The sequence below is a fragment of the Parambassis ranga genome, chromosome 5, assembly GCF_900634625.1.
Source record: "Parambassis ranga chromosome 5, fParRan2.1, whole genome shotgun sequence".
Lineage (NCBI taxonomy): Eukaryota > Metazoa > Chordata > Actinopteri > Ambassidae > Parambassis > Parambassis ranga.
Window position 1 is genome coordinate 29,767,458 of NC_041026.1, and position 22,570 is coordinate 29,790,027.

Genomic DNA, 22,570 nt, shown 5'->3' on the forward strand with positions numbered 1-22,570 from the left:
ATAACTGGAGAAGATACCCATATGGAAATCTAATATAGGCCCCAATATGAAATTGTCATATGTGGTGATATGTATCTATGAATATATGTACATCTAAGATTATAACATATATATAAAATTAATAGTAACATTACATGTATAGAAAACATCTGTGTGTGTGTGTGTCATATATTTGCATATTATACTGTGACATATAGTATAAACAACTGATCCAGGAACATGACATTACGCCAACACAATACAGAGCAGTCTTATTTAATTTATTATAGTTCTATTATTTTTATATATATTCTGTATAGCTTCTGATTCATGTAGTTAATTTTTTCCACTTATGTGGGACTATAGTGCCACCCTGTGTTGACCAGGCACACCTCATGAGAAATGTACCTTGAAGTTGGCATCATCTCCATCCAGTGAAGGGCCGCCCCCATACTGGCGTCCCCCCTTGACCCAAACATTTCCCCTCCTCATAAAACACATCCCGAAAAAACACCAGCCAGCATGCTTGTATCATCAGGCAGGATTCCAAGCATGCCCTCAGACCAACGGAAACATCAGCAGGGTCAGCCCCTTACCTGTAGCGGCCAGAATGCACTACTGAGCCAGTGAAAAGAAGCGATGGAATGTTGTAGAAAGAGCTCAGAAAGGCGAGTGAGTGAGTTAGCAAGCCAACTGCTTAAATATTTTGTTTGCACTCAACAAATCACACCATTTATTAAAATTATGTCTACACATTCTTGATGCAGAAGCATGCATCCCTCCCCCTACACACACACACACACACACACATCCAAAACTGCAACATCATCATGATATTGTATCCAATGACAATGAGTGAAAACCCATTAGCTGCAACACAAGGCCAACTTGTGTCTGAGAGACTGTGTGATGCTTTAAGATTGCATAGTGGAGGTGCACCATCAGGAATTGCTTCAGAAATCAGAGGTCAAAGGTCAACAAAATGATGATTCTAAAACTACATGTAATGCTTCTGATAACTTAAATGGCTCATTCTCTAAACGTGTGAGTGACAGAAACAATCCCTGAGAGCACACAGATGCAGCCTCACACACACACAGCCTGAATAGACAGGCAGATGATAAAGAGCACAGACAGCAGTTCAGTCTGATATACAAACACAGTCAGATCTGCGCTCGTTTGAATCAAATTCTATTTCACCCCTCACCCTGACCACTTAGCTTGCTACTGTGCATTCAGGGCACACTTAACACTTTGCAAAACTTAGTTCCAATAGTTTAATGTAGCTTACACTTATTTTCTTAGCTGCTAGTTAGCTAAATGACAGCTGAATATCTAGCAACATTTGAATTGAATTCTTTGATCAATGAATTGAACCAATTTGCCTGTGGTTGGTCACAGAGAAAGCAACACAAAAATCAGCAAAACAAATGGAAAAGAGATGGGGAGGAAGAATGTAAATAGACTGATGATGACTTTATGTTTCGTCAGCTTAGATAATGGATCTAGTCAAGAATTAGGTCAATGATCACCTCAGCTGTAGTTGGCCATTACCGACAGCTGAGGAATTCTTCAAGGGTTGTACCATTTTGCAGGGGAGCGTTTCTTTCATTTCATTTCAACTGGCTCTATTCAGCACACAGTTACCTGAGGCAAGGAGGTACTCCAAAACAAGGGGTACAAAATAAGAAATGAGATCAGGTCTTGGAATTTCAGACCTAAATGTGATGAGTTCGCTTTGACAGCAATATTCCAGTTCTTTAAAACACAATGATAACCCCTTGAATCATTGAATCAATATTAAAAAACCATTAGTTTGATTAGTGGTGACCTGCTCAAACATATCAGCTCTATGACTGCCTGCTTACATAAATGATAGTAGAAATCCCTCCAGTAGGGGGTGTTAGAATTGCACTGTAGTAGCGAATAAAGGAGCAAAGAAAAGGTGGACTGCACTGCTGCTGTCAGCGTTTAGATGGATAGATATGGAGGATGGGGCAAGCCAACAGGCAGACAGACATACAGACAGTGCTTCTTGTTTCCCTTTACCTAGACCTGTTGTGTCAGTAAGTTTTCTGTGTACAGAGAAAAAAAGAGAAAGGGAGAGAGGGAGAGAGGAAAGCTGTAAGACAGACACAGAGGGACATCATGGACGGCTAGGAACAGTCTCACTCACCACCACTGAGATCAAGTCTGTAAGAGTTCCAAACCTTAAATAAAATGGATGTCACTCTTTAGGATTTGGTGGAAGAGACCATTCCTAACAACCTGACAACACTGGTTTATCACTGTGTCACGGTCACTCAGGTTCCTCTGTCAGAGAGAGGTAATGAGTGACTTCCAGAACGCGAGGAGACCTGAAGTCATGTAGCAGACAGGGCAGTTCTAGGAGCGTCGTCATACTTCCTATTAAGGCCAGTGTACTGACAATGGCTGCAGTTTGCCTAGACAATGCTATGAGACAACTGATTCTAAACGATAAAGCTCACATTTTATTCATTTTCAGGTTATACAGTATTAATTATTACAAATGGTCTTTCCACAGAGAAACAGCAATTTTGCCTAGCCTGGCCAGTCATACCTATTCACTCTGGAATCCCTCTCCTTCACACAGTAGAACCGCATTGTTACAAATGTAACCAATTACCTGAAATGGGGCGGGGTTTATGTGATGACTTTCTGCATAGCTCACCTTTTGAAGAAAGCCGAAAACCAACAGTCGAACCAACAAACTCATTCTTTGCATTGGATAGGAAAAAAATTATAATGGCTAGCCAGGCTAAATTCTGGCGACATCCTAATAGCATTCAGCTAATATATGCTGATTGGTCATGTAAGTTCACAAATATACAACTTTATGAAGGCTCTGCTGCTCTTTCTTTGTGTTAAATCAACGTGGCGGATGCTGTAATTTAACTCACTATTGCCATCAGCAGCTATCAGCTATCAGTAGATGGCACACCACATGACAGAGCAAAGGCCAAACTAGGCCAAACATTGTACAAATACACTATAACCAAGAGTCAAAAGTTCAGTGTCAGTCCTTCTCCCGGGGTTGCATCATTCTATTCTGACAACAGGAGCAAATCAAACTGACAAATAAATAAATCCTAAAGAGTGTTTGATCACAATGCGAGTGACTGTGACAACTGTAACTGCCGAAAGAGTAGAAGGTCAGTGACTGATTCTCCTTCTGATACTCTGACAAAGAAGTCTGTGTTCACTCTGTCTCATGGATACATTCACACACAGGTTTCACTCATTCACAACAACCAACCAGACTCTCACACTGTTGACACACTATTGAACAGAACAAGTTCCCAGGCGTGAGAAAAAGGCTGGGATGGTGTAATTACACAGTACAATGCAGCAGAGTGGCCTATTGTGAAATAGAATGCTGGACGTGATGCTAAACTGACAGCGATTATTTTAAGGTTCAATAGCAAGTAGAATTGTGTGGCTAGAATGTGCACAACCCTGGATTTAATACATATTTTTCAGAAATTGTACTGGCAGTCACATAGTCAACATGTACAAATGCTCACCCTCATTGGCGAAGTGAGGGGACTCCTCAGCGTACACCTCCCCTGCTCCAACCTGGGTGAGCGCCGACAGAAAGAATTTGTAACGGGTGGATCGATCCGGCAGGCGCAGGGTGAACTCAGTCACATTGGGGAGGAATGTCTCCAGCTGGAGACGACCCAACCTGGAACCATTGACTACACACACACAGACCGACTGTAAGTTCAGTTGGAAACCTCAAGTAGCTTATTTTGGTGTGACCTGCTGTTATACAGCTGGTTCAAATGTTTATTAGTGTCTCACCTGTCTGGTACTTGAGCTGGTATCCAATCAGAATGCCATTGGGCTCCAGGGGTTTATCCCATTCTAAGTAGATGGTGTCCAAACTTCTCCGATTAATCCTGAAGAACCTTGGAGCATCCGGAACTACAAGGGAAGAAATAATTAATTTTGTATTAAGCGATTTCAGTCATAGTCTCTGCAGCTGTGTCCCAGTTGAAGGCCTGCATCCTTCAGAGGACACATACTACTGTGTCACAGCAGTGCAACAAGGCCTTGCCATTTTAAAGGTTTAAAAGCAGCTGACAAAGGCGGCCTTCGTTTACTTGGTAATGACTGTAGGAACCTTCACAGCCCAAAATATTCCAGGATTTCTTGTGTTTTTTACAATACAATACATCAACTGAACACAAACTTTAAGATCAACAGTAGATTGCTAGGCGACAGAAATAGCTTGGTGTTCTCCAAAACACATTGTTAAATGTTCTCACCACAGCAACGTGACAAACATGTCACCCAGCAAAACCTGTATACCGGACTTTCCCTGTCTTTGCCTTCTCACCTCCCTCCTTGGTGGTGAACTCCACTGTGTTGCTAGGTGGACTCTCAAAGCGATTGTTGGCCACCACCATGTGAAGCGTGTATTTGGAGTAGGGCACCAGATCACTGAGGATCCCAGATGGCTCGGGGCTGGTGCTGTAGAAACCTTTGGTCTTCTTCTCCTTATTGACCACTAGTCCTGGAACCAGACTGGATTCACGCAAGTAATACATCTGGGAAGGAAGAGGTTAACAGGTATGAGGTGCAGAGGAAGCAGGGGAGAAGCTAGATTCAGTGAAAATCTACAGGCAAGCTCACTCTGTACTCTTTAAACTCTCCCTTGACAGAGTTCAGGTCCACAGGCTTCCAGTGGATGTTTACTTTGTTGCTGTCTACTTTTGACACCCGCAAGCCGGTGGGAGGGTCAGTGGGGTCTGAACACATGACAAAAATTGGGCTCAGTGCTGTTCAAGTGAAAATGCTTCACAGCATCTTTTGTCCATTCCACTTACTGTCCTCTCCAGAGTATCCAACCACCACATTAGACTCAGGTCCTGATCCAAAGTCATTCCGGGCCTGGATTTTGAGCTCATAAGGCACGTAGGTTTCTGTGTTGAGGACGACATGTTTGGACTCCACTGTGGTCACATTGTTCCACTCCTCCCCTGAATCCTTCCGTCTCCACCACACACTGTAGTGGAGGTTTGGGCCATTTCTCTCCAAGTCAAGCAGGGGCTGGAAAAAAACTAACAATGAACACACACTACCACAAAAGGAGAGTGTGGTTCTTACAGGATACTAGTATGCAAAACCAACAAACAAACAAACAAATCAACAAGATTTTGCACATTGCGGTTGATGTAATGCTGAACAAGACTGGAGTTTCTCTTTGAGATATTTGAGAGTACGAAATTTTGCAAGTAGAGCAGCCCCACATTAAGATATGCTGTTTGAGCCCCTCACAAGAATACCCCCTTTTAGAGGTAAACCAGGCACAGACTTTGTTGAGTGGAGGCCCTGAAACAAGCCCAGGACCTGCAGAAGGAGGATGTTGCTGGAGACAGGAAGGGCTCAAATGTATATATTGAACTTTTCTTTTCACATTTTTTGAGATGCACTTCGATTCCTATTTACATTACGTAATTTCTACGGCTATAGTGCTTAGAATTGCTCATAATCGCTCATACTGTACAGTATAATAAACATCTTACCTCCCAGGTGATCTCCATGTTGTCCTTTTTGGAGCCCCATCCACGCAGACCTCTTGGAATGGCATCTGGAACTGATATTAACACAACATCCAACAAAATCAGCTCCAATAAACCCACGTCTGCACGTACAGATTCATGACTATGAATGGTTTACAGGAACAACACAATATTTTCTACATTTAGCACACAGATCATTTGTGTAATTCATCACACAAATTAGTGGGACCAAAAATTATTTCTTTTTTGTGATTGACCACCATTATAACAGTCACACAGAAAGGGCATTTTAGCGCTATTCTTCTAAGGTCAAACTTAGAGCTAATTTTGGGCATTTTGCCTTTACCAGAAGGTTAAGAGAAAGAGAGACACAGCAAAGAGCCAAAGGCTGTAACCAGCTGCCTGTGAGGACTATAACTTCATTTTACTGGGCGCTGGTGCTACCAGGTAGGCTATTTAGGCAGTCGCAACAAACTATAACACCGTCTCTTCAGGTAGATAAAACTTTTTTTTATGTAACTTTATTTTTCATGTGTGGTCCAATTCTAGGTCATAAACACAACTTACTATTTTTCATTTTAAACTTTCAGTGTGTGATATTCCTTACCAAGCTCCACTGGTCTTGTATCGTGGTGAGGGGCGGCTAGGCTGACTCTGACCCACAGCGTTAATGGCGATGACCTGAACTGGTAATTGACAAAAGGAGCGAGCTGCAGGACGACAGAATTGAGGTCTCCGGGGGTAAGTGGAAAGGTTTTGCCACCTGCCCGCCTCCCAGTGGTCTTCCTCAAACTGGACCAAGATTCTGCCAGGGAAACACAGCAAACATTATTACAAATAGAGAATATAGTTTCCAAAAAATGTAGCAAGTGGATTATCATTGTATGTTAATGTCCACAATTTATTGTATTGTTTTCCCCTTCTTAACATTTTTACTTGAAGGTTGGTAACTAAGAAAGAAAAGAAAAAAGAAAAGAAAGAAAAGTCTGAAAAAACCCTGAATATATAAATATTTAATATAAGAATATAAATAAACACTTATTTTTTCCATGCCAATTCCAGTCTATCCAGGAAAGCAAAGAAAATCAGCGTGCGCATGCTGACCTGTGACTGGGCTCCTGTGGTCATTTCCGGGAATCCATGTGAGGCGAACACTGCGCTGCGGGCTGGGTCCGACAGGTCCAGGTCCATGGGAGGATCCGGACGGTCTGCAGGGAAATGGCCTGGTTTTAGATATGCAAACAACACACACACAAGCACAGACATGCATACAACCACAGGCATGCTGCAAAAAATGTTGCACAATGTAATATATCTTTATACTTAAAAATGTGTGGGATTAAATGATATGCAAGGATTAAGCGCATGCTATTCACAATTCCATTCAACAGTCGCTCCGCTCAGACACACAGAACATTTGACATGACCTTTTTTTATGAAGGCACTAGTCAAAAACATTTCAAAAACAAATAAAATAAAATAAACAGAAAGGAAACAAAGAGAGTGAACAAGTTCCAACTGAGCCATGTGTTACCTGGAGGCAAGGCACTAGAGACTGAGGGGTTGAGGGAGGCTTCCTCTGTGGGGCAGGGTCAAGGAGCAGGAAGTGGGTATAAATGTTAGAGTTTGCAGGTTAGTCTACAAGCCAATCAACAGCAAGGGAACACAACTGTCAACATGTCATTAAGAACATACTGTATCGTTAGAAGTTAGCTTGGTTAAACTACAGTTTGAGACAGTACAGTAATTTATACTGACCAAAACGATGATCATTGAAGCAAAATAATGATCAGACTGAATGCTCAAACTGAGTCAGTATAGCTGCTCTAGGGCACTTTCTACACAGCACTACAGTATCTCCATGCAAACTCGAGAATCAGTGTAAGTACAATTACAGCTAAGCTAAGTATTTAGAAACCTGCAGTGACAGTAAGACATGCATGATTTCCATTTGAAGGCACAGAGCTAAAAATAGCACAAAAAAACTCAAGACATTGACATGTTCTTAACATACATGTATATTGTGTATATTAATACCATATTGATACCATATTGCTTTAGTATATCTGTGCTCAATATGTATATATGGTTTCAGTGATAAGTAATAGAAGAACATATGCCAACATTGCTCAATTAATACAGCAATGATGTCCCAGATTAGCTGAGGCCATGAATAGGAGATTTGAAGTCCTGAATTAGAGTTTAGAGGCCCACAATTAAGCCCTGGATTAGCGCTATGAGGACCTAGATTAAAGCCTTGAAGCTCTGAACTACAGCTATGAACCGTGAGGTCCTTATTAGATCTTTGAGGCTCTGAATTAAAGCTTGATTAAAATCTTGGGTCTTAAATTTAGAGAAATGAGGCCCTGACATACAGGCTTTGAGATCCTAAATCAAAGCTTTGAAGATCTTCATTATAGCTATGAGATCTGTTTTGGGAAATGGATTAAAAAAAACTGGATGAAAATTCAATTCAAAAATTTTCCACTTCTATATATTTGATTCAATTGAAGAGCACTTGCTACTCTGCTGTTGATACTGTACAGGAGTGTACCTAACACAGTGAGGCGAGCTGAGGCTGAGTCTTGGTCTATCTCAGATTTAACAGTGCATGTGTATGTTCCCTCATCGCCCTCATTGACATTGGGGATGGTCAGAGACTCCTCATCCTTCTTCAGCCTGCAGGACACACACACAGAAGACAGGTTGTCGTACACTACACAACAGCATCAACATTTTTTTTTCTTTCTTTCAGGGTTATACCTTGTCATCCATCCCAGATGCAGAGGCTTGTCATCCTTTGTCCACATCACAGCAACGTACAGACTGGGGTCAGACTTCACCTTACAGTCGAAGCGAACTGTAGAGCCCCTGACAGCAGACTCATGGACAGGGGCTCGAACTATACGAGTCGGCTCTGGGTCAGAGTGAGCATGAAGAAGAATACATATGGACACAAGCACATGGAAACATGAACATTTAGAGACATCCGGAATAGGTAGTTGTGTGACATGGAGTCCCATACTGATAAACCCATGTATCCAACTATAGAAATTCAGTCTGACTAAGATGAACCTCGTTACCATGGTCCCACCTCTACATCCTCCTTTTTCCACCCTCCCATTTTGCTGTATAAGAAAGGTGTTGAGTTTAAAAAGCAGATGAGCCGAATACTCGCCAAATTTTTGTCACGACTGCCAGTTGCAAGTGAGTGAATCATGGCTTCCACATTGCGATAGGAACAGAAGGATTTTTTGTTTTATACAAATCTTATTACTGCAAATAACTTTAATTGTAAAGATCTTAATATGTAGAGTTGAGTAATTAAAATAATTATTAAAATTAAATAAATAAATAAAACTGAATTTTTCATATTTTCCTACAAAACCATTCAGCTCCATCAGAATGTAAACCTTTATGTGCTAGGCAATTCTTTCAAAATGTATGCCATCTGTGGATTTTGGGTTCTAAAGGGGGTTAAAGATAAGGATTCTCCTTAACAAAATACTTCAACCAGGGGAAAACTATCTACATGAATACTTCAGACTAAAGAGGTTCATTGTTTCTGACCTGAGGTGAGACCAAACCATAATTGTTATAAACTGCCAATGAACTTTCATCCTGACCATTCTTTTCCATTCTTTATCAGAACAGCACCCATGGGTCCTTCCGTTGAGCTTATAACAAGCCCTGCTCCACATCACATGCACCAATCAAGGGTCATAGCACCCGACTGCACACTTACACCACAACTCCGTAGCCATTTGTACCATTAGTCTTTAACCAAAAGTCAACAAAATCTATCTTGATTTAAATAAACGTATACATATATCTCACCAATTTAGCAGATTTTTACAATTTACAATAAATTAACAATAAATATTTTGCTTTTGCAATCTAAGTACAGTTTCATTATCAAATACGATTGAGGCACTTCAAGTAAGGCACAAGAAATTTGCAGAAAATTCTACAATGAGAAATATATGGCACAAAGACAGCAAAAACGCAATATGAATCAACAGTAGTGGTCAGAATGCTGGAGTATAACATAGGCTGCACATAGTGCATGGCAACAGACCAACTCCTTAAATGTGAGTTCAGATATGCTGCAGTGATGTAATGTCTGACCTTTGACCTCCAGGCGAACTTGGTTTTCAGCCTTTCCCAGTATGCTGTTTGCCACACATGTGTAGGTGCCCTCGTCCTCCGCCCGGGCTCGTTTGATCTCCAGGGTGCCGTTGATGTAGACTCGGTACTGACCTCCGTCCAGCCCACTGCCCTGCCCATTCTTAAACCTACACACAAAGAAAGCACACATGCTTGTTTATAAGCTGGAAATACAAACTAATAAAGTGATGAAGCAACAAATCTGTTGACACAATGCTTACCACCGTAGCTCAGGTAAAGGGGAACCAAAGTAGGGGCAATCTAGGAAGGTGCGGTTGTTCTGGATGACTCTGATGAGCTGATTTTTGGGGCCCAGCATCCTTGGAGGCATGTCTGCAAGGGCAATGGATTATCAGTTTTGATAATCTAATTAGACAGTGACAGCAGTGCTCATGAAATAAAACACTGAAAATGTGTTCACAGGATGGACCCTAGTCAGGATGCTTGTCACTATAAACATCTTTCAAATGTGATTAGTAGAGTATGCCTTATATAGGTGTGGACTCAACTAGACTAGACTATAGTGCAACTCCATAGCCATGTAGTAGCACACACACTGGTTATTCACTTCCCCTGCCTTAACATCATGGCTGATTGTGTCCTTGGAATTAATTAAAATAAAACAAAAAAAATAAACAAGGTAACTTTATTTTTTTGGGGACAACAGTGGCGCAGTGATATAGCAGGGTTGTCTAGTAACCGGAAGGTTGGTGGTTCAATCCCAACTCCTCCCTAGTCACTGTTGTGTGTTCTTGCTAGTACATTGTATGACACTGCTTGGCAGCAGCATAAAGAGAATCCCCCTCATGGGATTAATACAGTATCTAAAATAAATAAAAAAAACAATCTAGACTAAAACTTTCCTTCAGCACAGATTTGGGGCCTCACACATTAATAAAGAACAAATAGAAGCAGCTGCACTTAGTGCCCTGTTCTTATGCTGTTGTAACCTCCCCCGTTATGTGTCTCACCGAGAACATTGACGAAGGCGTTGGCCAGCAGGTAGCCATGCTGGTTGGAGGCGTTACACTGGTAGACACCGCTGCCTGCGATCTGCACTGAGCGGAAGATGATGGTGTCGCCAAGTACCTGTCGGTTTGGGTAGGTGGCGAGCCTGTAAGTAGGGGGCAGATGACAAAAATGATTTGAGATGATCTGAGTATCCAGGTTACATTGATTTCAATGATGTATGATAATCCATACTTTCTATAGGCTGCGCATTGACAAGCCAACTGGATGGTAGGCTTGGGGTTGCCGTTTGCCCGACACACCAGACGCCCATTCTCATCAGGAGCCAACACCAGATCTGTTGGTTTGTCCAGCCAGTACGGAGCCGCTGCAGGACACCGGGACTCAGGTTAGCATGCTAGCATACAGTATGTTAATCATATGGACATACCACACTGCTGACCTTCTCACCTTTAACCTGAACAAAGATGGAGTGGCGGATGCTGCCTAACTGATTATTGGCCATGCACACGTACTCTCCAGCGTCTTCCTCTGAACGTTGATGATCCTTCAGTGTCTTGTTGTAGTTCTCGAACTTTCCCTTCTGTCCCGGAAGGTCCCCCACCCTTCTTGAACCACTTGATGGTAGGTGTTGGTCTAAGGGGGGAAGACATATTACAATTCAAACATGCTACTCAAATCAAGATAAGCATGACTGGATGCAATAATTGGTCCACATTGAGGTGAACAGCTGGTTTTTGCACGTTCTATCGTGATTTTAGCATGTTGTCCTGTGTGTGTGTGTGTGTGTGTGTGTGTCTGTCTATGTATGTAATAAGCTCACCAGTCCAGCAGCGATACACTCCAGCCGCAGTTGCTCTCTCGTAGCACCATTTTGGAGCTCTCTGACCCTGACGGTGACAGGAAGGTGGGTGGGACTCTGGTACTTTGGAACTGCAGATGAGCGATGCGAACAACTTAAACACACAAACAAACATGCATTTAACCTTAAGGCATGCCTCACTTCCTATAAACATCCTCTTGTCACATCAATCCACCACTAATATCCTGATTGTTCCTTGTTGCTGGGTTCCATCTCAGCCAGGCTTTGGCGTTGTGCAGCACAGCCTGTAAAAACACTCCCTGCCTTCTCTCACAGGAAGTCATTGATCTGCTTTGTGTCACCAAGAGAACACAGCCTGCTAAAATAAAGCAGCTGACAACATTTGCTTTGGTGATGAGATTATTTAAGGTCATGCAGCTTGGTACATTAGACTAGAGCTGCATGTTCAATCTTTCATAGGACATTTACATCACAGACGTGGCTGGCCTGGCCCAAAATGAAAGCCTTCAGAAAAGAACACTTTGGGCCTTTTTATGAGACTGAAAGTGAGGAGGGACTGAATGGATCTGTAGGTAAATCCATGGTAACATACAGCTGCTTTTTGTTACTTCAGTGCTCAGACCAAACTGACATTTGGATCAGTTAAGCAGGCTGGGATGTGAGCAAACTTACAAGTGCGTACTTTGTTGCATACACACGTGTGTGGCATTTCAATCAGATATGTGGTTGACTGTACAGAGTCAACTTTTCAAAGTTTCAGAACTCTTTACCCACCAGTTTCACAACAACTTTTTAACCACCAGTTTGTTTTTCTTGCTCACTTAGAAAAATCACTACTTAGATTTGTTTTCTCATGTGTGAAACACAAAAATAGGTTATGGTTCTCTTAATACTGTTGTTCCTTTATTGTTTTATTGTTTCTTAGTTTTTGTATGTTGGTCTGTTTCAACAACACAACAGCAACAAATTATATAGATAAAAAGTCACAGCTATGATTTAAGAGAAACGGTCGATGAGGAAAAACCTCAAATTTAGACATGTACAAGAAAAAACATTGCACAATTATGAGAATATTCTACCAAAATCATAAACGTCCCAACTGTACCAAAAAAAATCCTAAAATTTCATCCAATTTTTTGAGACAATGTTCTCAAATTGAGAAATGAGGAAAAAACTTTAAATATGTACAAACATTACAACTTTATAAACATTTATTAAATTATTAAAAAATATTAAAATATTACAAAAAGAAAAAAGGAAAAAAAGCTAAAATAGGAGAAAAATGGAAATATGACTTTCTAAATGCATGAGAAAAACTCAAAATATACAAGGAGAAAGAATGCACAAGTGTTTGTGCTCCCCTTTGTGCTCCTGTACAATGCCAACAGTTTGAGATCTCACAAGTCTCACTAGAATAAGCAATGAGCCTTTTAAATGCTATGGCAGGTCAAAAAGGAGAAGGTAAGGAGATCCAAATGTGACCTGTGTGCCATGAATTAGGTAGCACTGATTTGAACAACAATGGGCATGGTGGTGGGCTGAAGTTCCACTAATGCATCTAAAAGAGTTTGACTGACACTGTACTGAATCTAAAACATCACTACTTTTTATCCTGATCGACCTTAGCAATCTCCAGAGAGGCTACACATTTGTCTGCATCAGTTCTTCTAGACTGCACATAACCAGTTTGATCCAATCCTAGCACATAAGGTCCAATCAGAAGAGAGATGCAGCCTGCAGAGAAGTGTGTGGGATTAAATTAGCATTAGCCTCCTTTGTGATGCAGATCTGAATGGGATTAAAGCATCTGTTAGCTGCTAGCTTCTCCAGTGGCTGATGTATAAACAGGCGAGGGTGTTATTAGCGGCGCAGCGAGGTAGAAGAGAAGAAGAAGAGGAGTATGTTAGTGGTCATAAAAGATCTTATGGACACCATCACAACATTGTGGTGCAGCAATCAGAATCAGAATCAGAATCAGAAATACTTTATTGATCCCCGGGGGGAAATTGTTTTCGTTCCAGGTGCTCCATGTATACTCAAAAAGACAGAAATACTAATAAGGTAAAGTAGTGAGCGTAAAAATAAAAATAAAAATATAAGATAAAAACCCAATAAATTCTAAACATTAATGTACATTCACCCTGGAACTACAATCACCCTGGAACTGATAGGACTAGCATGTGGGTGCTATGCAAGCATCTCCACAGCTGTCACAGTCCTTGCAACCGCCCCCCACACTCAAACCTTATTTCCATACATATATGACTATTAATGTCCACAGCATGAGTCCGACTGAATATTCATCATGTGACCTAATCCTCCTCAGTGAGGGCACCTCGTTGGGGTATTCAGCCTCAGGAACATCCCTTCCCTCTGGGACATATCTCCCCAGCCAAATCAATCCAGAAGCACATATGCCAACACTTTTGCTGATCTGTCCCCTCCAGCTATTGGCTCATTCAGGAGGCATAATGAATACACAGATTCCATCTTCCATGTGCAATATACTTGAATTAAGGAAGATTTGTGTGTTAATTACTGTATTTCTATTCATTATACATGATCATTTAACACTGCTTGTGAGGTGGGCTAAGCAGATTATGGATTAAAAGAGAGCAGTTAGGGTTAGACAGAGTGTGTTAGCAGTTAGTGTGCCGGCCATGTGGGACTGTAAACGTGGAACGTGGACAGGACAAGGAGCTGTCCTGACAGGAAGTAAACTCACCACCGTAGGGGTCAGTGGCATTGTAAGATGATTCATTATACAGCTCCTCTGCAAACAAGTTGCAAACACACAGTGGTTCATCAATTCACACACTAACACACTGAAAAAATAAGGTGAAAGGAAACATATTATCCCACAGGACATGTCATGTCATGACATCGCCGCTAGATGGAGATATTCCTTTTGAGCTAGAGAACAGGACCACTCAAGACAATCAGGCTGTGTGTGTAAGTGGACTTACTGGTCAGAACTTTGAGCGTGAAGGGGTTCTTCTGCTGGATGGTGTGTGTGAAGAGGAAGCGAGCATTGCAGCTGTAGTCTGTGTGAGCGTCTTGGGACATAACATTGGAGAAGTACAGGTCTCCATTCAGACCCATGGACACTCTCTTATCCTGAGGGATCGGACTCATACCTAAAGGAGAGCAGAGTGACAAGTTATATCGATGAGTGCTGGTGTGGTTTAGAAAGAAGGGACATCAATCTGGAAAGATTTATAAAACCATTTCAAACTATTTGGAGTTCAACATTCTACAGTGAGAAAGATTATTCACAAGTGGAAACATTCAAGACAGCTGTCAGTCTTCACAGGAGTGGACATCCTAGCTAATTCAGCCCAAGATCAGAAAAATACACAAAAACCCAAGAGCTACATGAGCTACTGAGGTTCACTAAACTGCATCTGAACAAAGAACAACACTTGTGGAACAATGTCCTATGGACACATGAGACCAAAGTGGAGTTGTTTGGTCTTAATGATCACCACCATGTCTGCTGAAAACCAAACAGCATTTCAGCAGAAACACCTCATACACACTGTCAAGCACGGTGGTGGAGGACTGATGGTTTGGGCTTGTTTTACAGACACAGGACCTGGACACCTTGCAGTCATTGAGTGGACCATGAATTCCTCTGTATACCAGAGTGTTCTAGAGACAAATGTGAGGACATCTGTCTGACAGTTAAAGCTTGGTGGAAACTGGGTCATACAACAGGACAATGATCCAAAACACAGCAGCTAATCTACATCAGAATGACTGAATAAAGAATCAAGGTTTAGGAAAAAGTTTAGTTTAGTCAGTCCAGACCAACGTTTTCTCCCCTACGATACATACATGTAGCTGCACAGATCCCTTAAAGGCAGATGAATAGCATGGACATTGCCGTCTGACTCCATTCTTATATGCAACTAAGTTGGAGGTCTGTTCAAGTTAACCCTGCTGATGTGTCATTTGCTATGGGCTAACTCCTAGCACACCCACACAGACACTGAGACGGCGCGTCATCCACACTCTGCGACCACACTGACTGACGTGTGCCGGATGGCCGTCAAGACGATGCCCCGGGACCAATGAGCAGCTGGACCAGCAGTCATTATCGTGTGTATTGGCGTGTCTGGAATTAATGACAGGCTGATATGATGTGCTGTGGATGTGTGCAGAGGACGATTCATATGAGGTGAAGGACTGTATCTTTGTTTGTATCTTTGTGTGTAATTGGTGCTCACCGCTGTCCATCCAGAAGGTAAATGGAGGTGGCAGGCCTGGTGGGGGGTTGCAGGGTAGAACCAGCGGGGAGCCTTCAGTCACCACCACTGGCTCCAGCACCTCCTTGGGCCACAGAGGAGCCTCTGCATGATGGGGGTAGGGGGGAAGGAAGAGGGTAATGTGATTAGAAGAAACAACAGGACCTTGTCCATTGAATGAAAAATAAATACAAAACCTTTTATTACTGAATGGATGAGAACATGAAAACATGTATCATTTATGTTCTTACTGGAGACCCGGAGCAGGATTTTGTTAGACATAGCCACACCGAAGTCATTGCTGGCAAAACACTGGTATTCTCCTTCGTAGTCTTCCGGTCGTCCTCCACTGCGGAAACCGATCTCCAAGGTCCCAGAGCGTTTCCTCATCGTCACCCTGGGATCTTTCCCGATGTTGAAAAACTTCCCATTTCTTCGCCATGAGAACCTAAACCAGAGGAAGTTCCATCTTAACCTGCAATCCTTACTTTAGGAGGTTGCCTTTCAACTGGCAGATAACATAGCAGAAAACAAGCCTTTCCTGTCCTGATATTTTTTTCTGATTATAAATTATATTATTATTATAAATAATATTCACAAATCACAAACCAGTTACAGATGCTTTTTAAAAAGTGCTTAGCAGGTGAAAAATCATGTTTTGTCAATGAGGAGATAATTAAAGCAGAGGATACATTCACCCTGACACAGGGTTATATACCCAGTGGGCCATCAGAGTGTTGACACAGACTTTTAATTATTTTAACAGCCAGAAAATGGTGAAGTCCTTCGCTTGTCATGTGGTTGCCATCTTGTATTACTCAACTGGCATATGAATGCAGCAGCAACACACACTCCACATGTGCATAATGTAGCTTAATCCCATTCCATGTGGTGATTTCAGAGGGCTCCCTGATTAGCAAAGAACACTGCTTACATAAGCTGCCTCTATTTTTAGGAAGCAGAGGGAGGATTTACAAAAGATGCTTCCTGTCTTTTTTTTAAGGCGAGTTACAGTGGAGCCGGGTCTGTTTTAGGTGCGAGAGTCTGAACAATGGGTCACTATTAAAGACACTGAAGACCAGAGCAGTGTGTTCATCTCTGCTGTGTGTGTGTGTGTGTTATCGTGTAGTGAGAGACTGATTGAAAGTGAATAAGTGAACGATCCCTTTTGGTGAATGTTTCATGAGCATGAATAGCCAACTGAGTGCATTATTGGAGTACAATGCCTGTCCTGGGAGGAGGAGAACCAGTATGTGTGCATGGCAGAGGGGCAGAGTGAGTGGCTTATTGTGTAATTTGTGTGTGTATACCCAAGAATCTGGGTGAGTGTGTAAAGAGTATGTGTGTATGTTATGTAAAGCCAGTGTGTCTCCAAATAAACAATGTGCCACTGTCCTGAACTGGTCATACCCCCCTCCTCCAATCCCGATGATGTAACCACTGGAGACCTGGTGCATCTGTGTGTATGTGTATGGCATTAATATTTAGACACAGCTGTATGTGTGTGTGTGCGCGCGTGTGGAGAGCAGAAAAGTGGGCAAGAAAAATGGAGTAGAAAAATAATAATCTGTAGAGAACAATAGAGGGAGGGAATATAGGCTACAGCTGAATTACTAGGATTGTTAGTAAGTTTAGTTGAACTGCACACACTTCACACTATCAGTATAACTATAGATGGCTGTATTTGAATTTTTCAAACCACTGCAGGACAAATGTACAAATTCTATGCAGTGTTATTATTATTAGTATCATTTTAGAATTTGTTCATACAGTAAACTGAAACACAATTTTTTTTCTTGTAATCTGGCATATAAATGAACCAATGTTCACTTTGGTTTATCTAGATTTCAATTAAAGACCTGATAACAGATATGGTATAATGCTCTGATCCTCTTATCTCATGCATATCAACCGTAGACAGCATAACTATGGACCAAGCATCCATGAGCCCCTGTGGGAGGCGCCTGGCTTCAGCAGATTTTTATATGAGAGATATGACTCAGAATAAATAAATTATGTTTAAATTCTGTTTTATTTTTGTCAAAATTATGACTTAATCTCAAAATTCTGAGTTGTTTTTTCCCCTAGAATAATGACAGAAATCTCTCCTGTTTTCTATAACTCTGCTTGCATCATAGCTGTGAGACAGAGTCTTGTCCCTACAATCTTATTTGGTGTGGAAAACAGAGCAGAGATACCCAGGTAGTATAGGCTGATTGTTTTCCAGGATGTGACCGCAAATAAGAAATAAGGTTCCAAGAAATGGTGGGAGGACAGGAAGAGCTGATTGGGTTTACAGCAGCTGCAGGAGACAGCCAGACAGAGTGATGGAGGTAATAGAAGGACAACAAAAGCACAACAGACCGCTTTTCAGGATGTGGTTGTAGAGGGCAGGCTGACGGGTGTCACACTGAGTGTATGGGGTTGTTAGAGGACAGGGGAGGAGCTTTCGGGCACTTGGATATGGGGGAAAAGAAAGTGTTGGCTAAGGTGAAAATATGCTGTGTGTGTGTACGAGAGAGAGGGAGGTCGTGGTGGTAGAGTAGCACATCTCAGTACACTGTCACTCCTCATAACTCTCACAGAGACAGGAGTGGAAAGAGATGTGATGGCAAGGACAGCACAAAGGAGCAAATTAAAGACAAAAGAGAGAAAAGACCAAGGGCTCGAGCGAATGACCTACAGTGGGAAAATTGAGAGGAGAGAAAATGAGAAAATTGGGAGTCCTCCCTGCATCATTGTGTGCTCAGCTGTGCTGCATTCTACTGATGACTCTCTAGCTGCGCCTGATTGGTGCACAGAGCCTGCAGCCTGTTAGCTCATCGGCCTGTCACATCAAACATTGTCTGACTTACCTGGAATATGTCTACATGAACTTCAGCCACTAAAAACAACAGAACTTGAGATGCATCCAGTAAAATAGATCCAAAGCGACTTGTTGTTCACAATTGAATAAGTTAACCCTCCTTTTATGTAACATAACAAAACAAGAGGGTTAATTTCACAACAAGAAAGGCTTGTTGTGCAATCAGATGGAAATAAAATACAGGTATCAGATATCAAAATATAGGTATCAGTTTAGGCACTAACTACAGGCCAGAAGGAGTTCAATAACATTAGCATACGAGTAAAGCTAAACTGAAAGTGCACTTTCTCTTTAATGCATTAATAAATATCAGCCTTTAATTACCTTTAACACCAACACTTTGCTTATGTTGCTGCTTTTTTGTAGTTTGTAAACATAGTTTGGAAGGAATGCATTATGGGAAATGTATCAACAATAAAGTTTTGGTCAGGATATCTTTACACTTATTTTGGTAATTCTTCAACCCCAAAATATGAAAAAGAACAATGGCAGATTATCTGCATCAGCATTTATAGGCTTTAAATGAAATACCAGTATTGGCCCAAACTGAAGGTGGCAGGTAGACAAGTTGGCACTGACCAATGCATACTGTCTAATAAATGACATACTGATGTCACTGAGACTAAAAGAACGATGAGTACGTCTACTGTGTCAGTATCAGCAAATGTTTTAAATGACTTAGACAATATGGTCATATCTGATATCAGTCCATTTTGTTCATCCCTGCCATGTTTTGCCCTGGATAGTGTGTAGAATGTTTATTCTAAACAAATTCATCTCAACTATTCCATATCATGTACTCAAAGTGGGTGAATAATGTGTTGTGAGGGATTTGTGTGTGCATGTATAGTGCTTACGTTGGCACTGGGTTGCCCTTGGCCTCACACTCGATGATGATGTTATCTCTGGGGTCGACAATGTAGTCCTTCACTGACTGTTTGATTATAGTGGGGGGCTGCTTCACTGTGGGAGGAGTGAACGGACAAAGAGAAGGTTACAGAAGGCAACACAGTCTTTCACACATTCCAATTCCTAAGGGACTCCTTCACCTTAAAACTGAATAATTACAATTGACCATTATAGAAATTTCTTTCCAATTTAAAAGAAGAAAACCACACTTGCACACAGGTCAGTGCCATTTATCTGTACTGTATATCATACAAGGCTCACCCAAAGGTCAATATGCTGAGTTGGATTACAAGTCAATGGAAAGGCAATTGTAATAAAAACAATAAATGAGCTTAACAAACTGTAGCTAAAATTAATTGTCATAAAGAATGTAAATGACATCAAATATTTAGCATCTATGAAATGAAGCCATCCCAGCTACACTTTAAGTTTCTGGCAATATCATTGCTCCATTAATTATGGTTATTGTATTATTTATTATGCAGTGGGAATGCTAGCCAGTGTGCATGTATACACAAATATACAGGTATTTTTTGCATTTCAAACTTTGGTATCGGTCCCAAAAACTCTATATGTGTCAGACTATAATATACTGTACATCCACTACTGGTTTTCATTTGTGTTTCTGGCTTTATAGAAAACCTACCTATAGCTGACCTACCTGTACCTATAGCTAAAACTGTGGTCGGAACCTCAAACAGTCAGCCAACGTTATACATATTTGTTCCTTTACCACAGTTTAGCAGACTTGTACTTTAAACCACTGATCTCTCCTGCTTTTGATTTATCATCCTCATGCATCTATGCAAACCTGCTTTACATCCTGATAAAAGAAACAAACGGATCACCATCTCCAGCTTTCCAGCTGCGCTCCCTCTGTCATCCATATTTAATGGCCCACTTAAATCAAACCTTCGCGACACTACAGACAACATTTATCTGCCCTTTTGCATTTCTAGCTCACTGAGCCTTGCAGGGCTTTAAATCCAACACTGTGTGCATACGTTCACACATATTGCATGCACGACACAAAGATAACAAGCGCTACAGAGGGGCCAGGTGCCTTTTAGATTAAAGAAGGATGGCCATGCTGTAAAAGAAATAAGCTCTGTGGCTTGACTATTAGAAAGTCTAACAGAGAAAGACAACTGTAATTGAAGCTTTTACATCTAATCTAATCCACAGCTATTAAAACACAGGGTTTTACATATATATATGTGTGTGTGTGTTGCTATGGCAACCTTAAGAATATTTTACAGTACAGTGCTTTGATAGGAGTCATGCTCAGAGGAATAATTGGTATGGAAATTGCTCCTCAACAAAATCAGCTTAATCCACATCCTCCATGAATCATGCTCTTTAAACTACCTCCTGCTCAACACCAATCACCACTGTAATATTTATTAAACTGCAGATTTAAAAACATCTAAGTGTGTACTCTCTGCGTTTCAAGCTAGCAGCTATGGTATATAAAAGGAGCTGTTAGGACAGAAGCAATAGCACTGACATGTTAAGAGGAAACACTTACGGTCTTGCAGGATCTTTGCTGTTAGTCCAATGTAAAGCCGGAGAGAGAGAGAGAAGGATGGACAACTTGTGATGTTAATCATTTTACAAACAACTACTGTATTTGAATAAATAGATGCTGAATGGGTCTGGTTTAGAAAATTGGATGCTAATGCTATAGGCCATGTGAGACCCACTGTAATAGCTTACAGTTATTTTAGTGTGTGTGAGTCACATTATCTACTATTAGTTGTTACACAAATGAGTATATAGAATGGAAGAAAGTGACTGAAGACTCACCTGTAGAGAGTTTCCGTATCAGCAAAAGAAGGAGGGAGGAGGAGAAAGAGAGCATGTGAGTTATGATTTTACACTATCGTACAGTATGGCCAAGCTAAATATTCAACATTAGAAACACTGAGGTATATCATTAGCTTTTTTTAATAGTTTTCCATACTGGGTTATATGGGCTTACAGTCACTTTGTGATGTACAGGACAATGCCATCCTGACCTCGAGTTTGCAGATTTGTGGTGTGTGTGTGGTCTTAGCATACAGCGGTTTATGTATGATCTCGTTAAAGATGATGACTGTACTCTTTCACGCTGTCTGATCTATTTAGTGGTTTAAAATAGCATTCATCATAATATGCCCTTTATGTATAATTGTGTCAGGAGCCAGTGTGTGTTGGGATGTTCAAAAAAGCACTCATCAATAAAGGTCAAGAGTGCAGTTGGCTGTGAAGCAGATGAGAAGGCTGGAGGAAAACAGGGGGATGGGAGATGCCGTTCTGTCTACTGCTTTAAAGTGTGCTGCATTAGTTAGCTGGCTCTGATAGAGGGGCTAGACGGGAGGAGTCGTCAGGGGGTTTAACATTTAGCATTGTTGTGTGATTCCAAAGTGTGAGGAGCATCTGATAAAAAAATGGGGCAAGCTAATCTGATCAGCTCACACGCACACAAAGCAGACTTGTCTTTAGTATACAACAACAACAACAACAACAACAAACTCATTTCTCCACCTTCAAATCTTTTTAAATATGCAGAATTTCAACTTTCCAGGAAAAAAAATCATAAATCAGCTTGAATATCATAAATAAATCCAATCTGCCACATTATCATAGTGTGGTGAATTCATTAAAGAGAGGTCAGTGGGTTATGAGGGTATTATCCATATATCCCTCTGTTAGGCCGTGTGTGTGTCTGTGTTTGTGTATCAGATCAGATCAATAAGTCCAGGGTTGAAAGGTCAGGCATGGAAAAAAAATCAGATGAAGGAAGTGGCGCCATAGAAGGGCAAAGAAAAAGACAACAGAGCAGCTGACAGCTGCATTCATTTGTTGTGTGCATGTGTGTGTGTAAAAGTAAAGACATGACTTCTCCCTATCTCCTTTGTGCTTTTGTTCACACTTCCCTCAGGATTCCATTTAACAGCAGAATCCAGTGAGGCTTTTATACTTGTCATAATGGACAGGTATGCGAATGCATTTGATTCTGTGTGTGTGTGTGTGTTTTGGGATTATGTCTATATTATGGATAGATGTAGGAGGGAGACAC

At 41.3% G+C, this 22,570-nt stretch overlaps 1 protein-coding gene across 1 annotated transcript in view; it reads right to left on the bottom strand.

Annotated features, from left to right (window-relative positions):
- The window catches only part of LOC114435579 (neurofascin), a 74,208-nt gene that overhangs the window by 21,014 nt on the left and 30,624 nt on the right, over nucleotides 1-22,570 (bottom strand). The window contains 30 exon segments of the mRNA XM_075353403.1: nucleotides 3,525-3,698; nucleotides 3,805-3,927; nucleotides 4,343-4,553; nucleotides 4,639-4,754; nucleotides 4,833-5,055; nucleotides 5,532-5,603; nucleotides 6,138-6,208; nucleotides 6,211-6,268; nucleotides 6,270-6,333; nucleotides 6,629-6,690; nucleotides 6,693-6,736; nucleotides 7,063-7,107; nucleotides 8,083-8,207; nucleotides 8,292-8,445; nucleotides 9,657-9,823; nucleotides 9,917-10,028; nucleotides 10,667-10,798; nucleotides 10,801-10,809; nucleotides 10,899-10,926; nucleotides 10,928-11,031; nucleotides 11,115-11,265; nucleotides 11,267-11,300; nucleotides 11,489-11,525; nucleotides 11,528-11,583; nucleotides 14,209-14,260; nucleotides 14,454-14,624; nucleotides 15,717-15,839; nucleotides 15,986-16,182; nucleotides 19,458-19,563; nucleotides 21,038-21,055. Coding sequence (XP_075209518.1) covers nucleotides 3,525-3,698; nucleotides 3,805-3,927; nucleotides 4,343-4,553; nucleotides 4,639-4,754; nucleotides 4,833-5,055; nucleotides 5,532-5,603; nucleotides 6,138-6,208; nucleotides 6,211-6,268; nucleotides 6,270-6,333; nucleotides 6,629-6,690; nucleotides 6,693-6,736; nucleotides 7,063-7,107; nucleotides 8,083-8,207; nucleotides 8,292-8,445; nucleotides 9,657-9,823; nucleotides 9,917-10,028; nucleotides 10,667-10,798; nucleotides 10,801-10,809; nucleotides 10,899-10,926; nucleotides 10,928-11,031; nucleotides 11,115-11,265; nucleotides 11,267-11,300; nucleotides 11,489-11,525; nucleotides 11,528-11,583; nucleotides 14,209-14,260; nucleotides 14,454-14,624; nucleotides 15,717-15,839; nucleotides 15,986-16,182; nucleotides 19,458-19,563; nucleotides 21,038-21,055 — 3,039 coding nt within the window.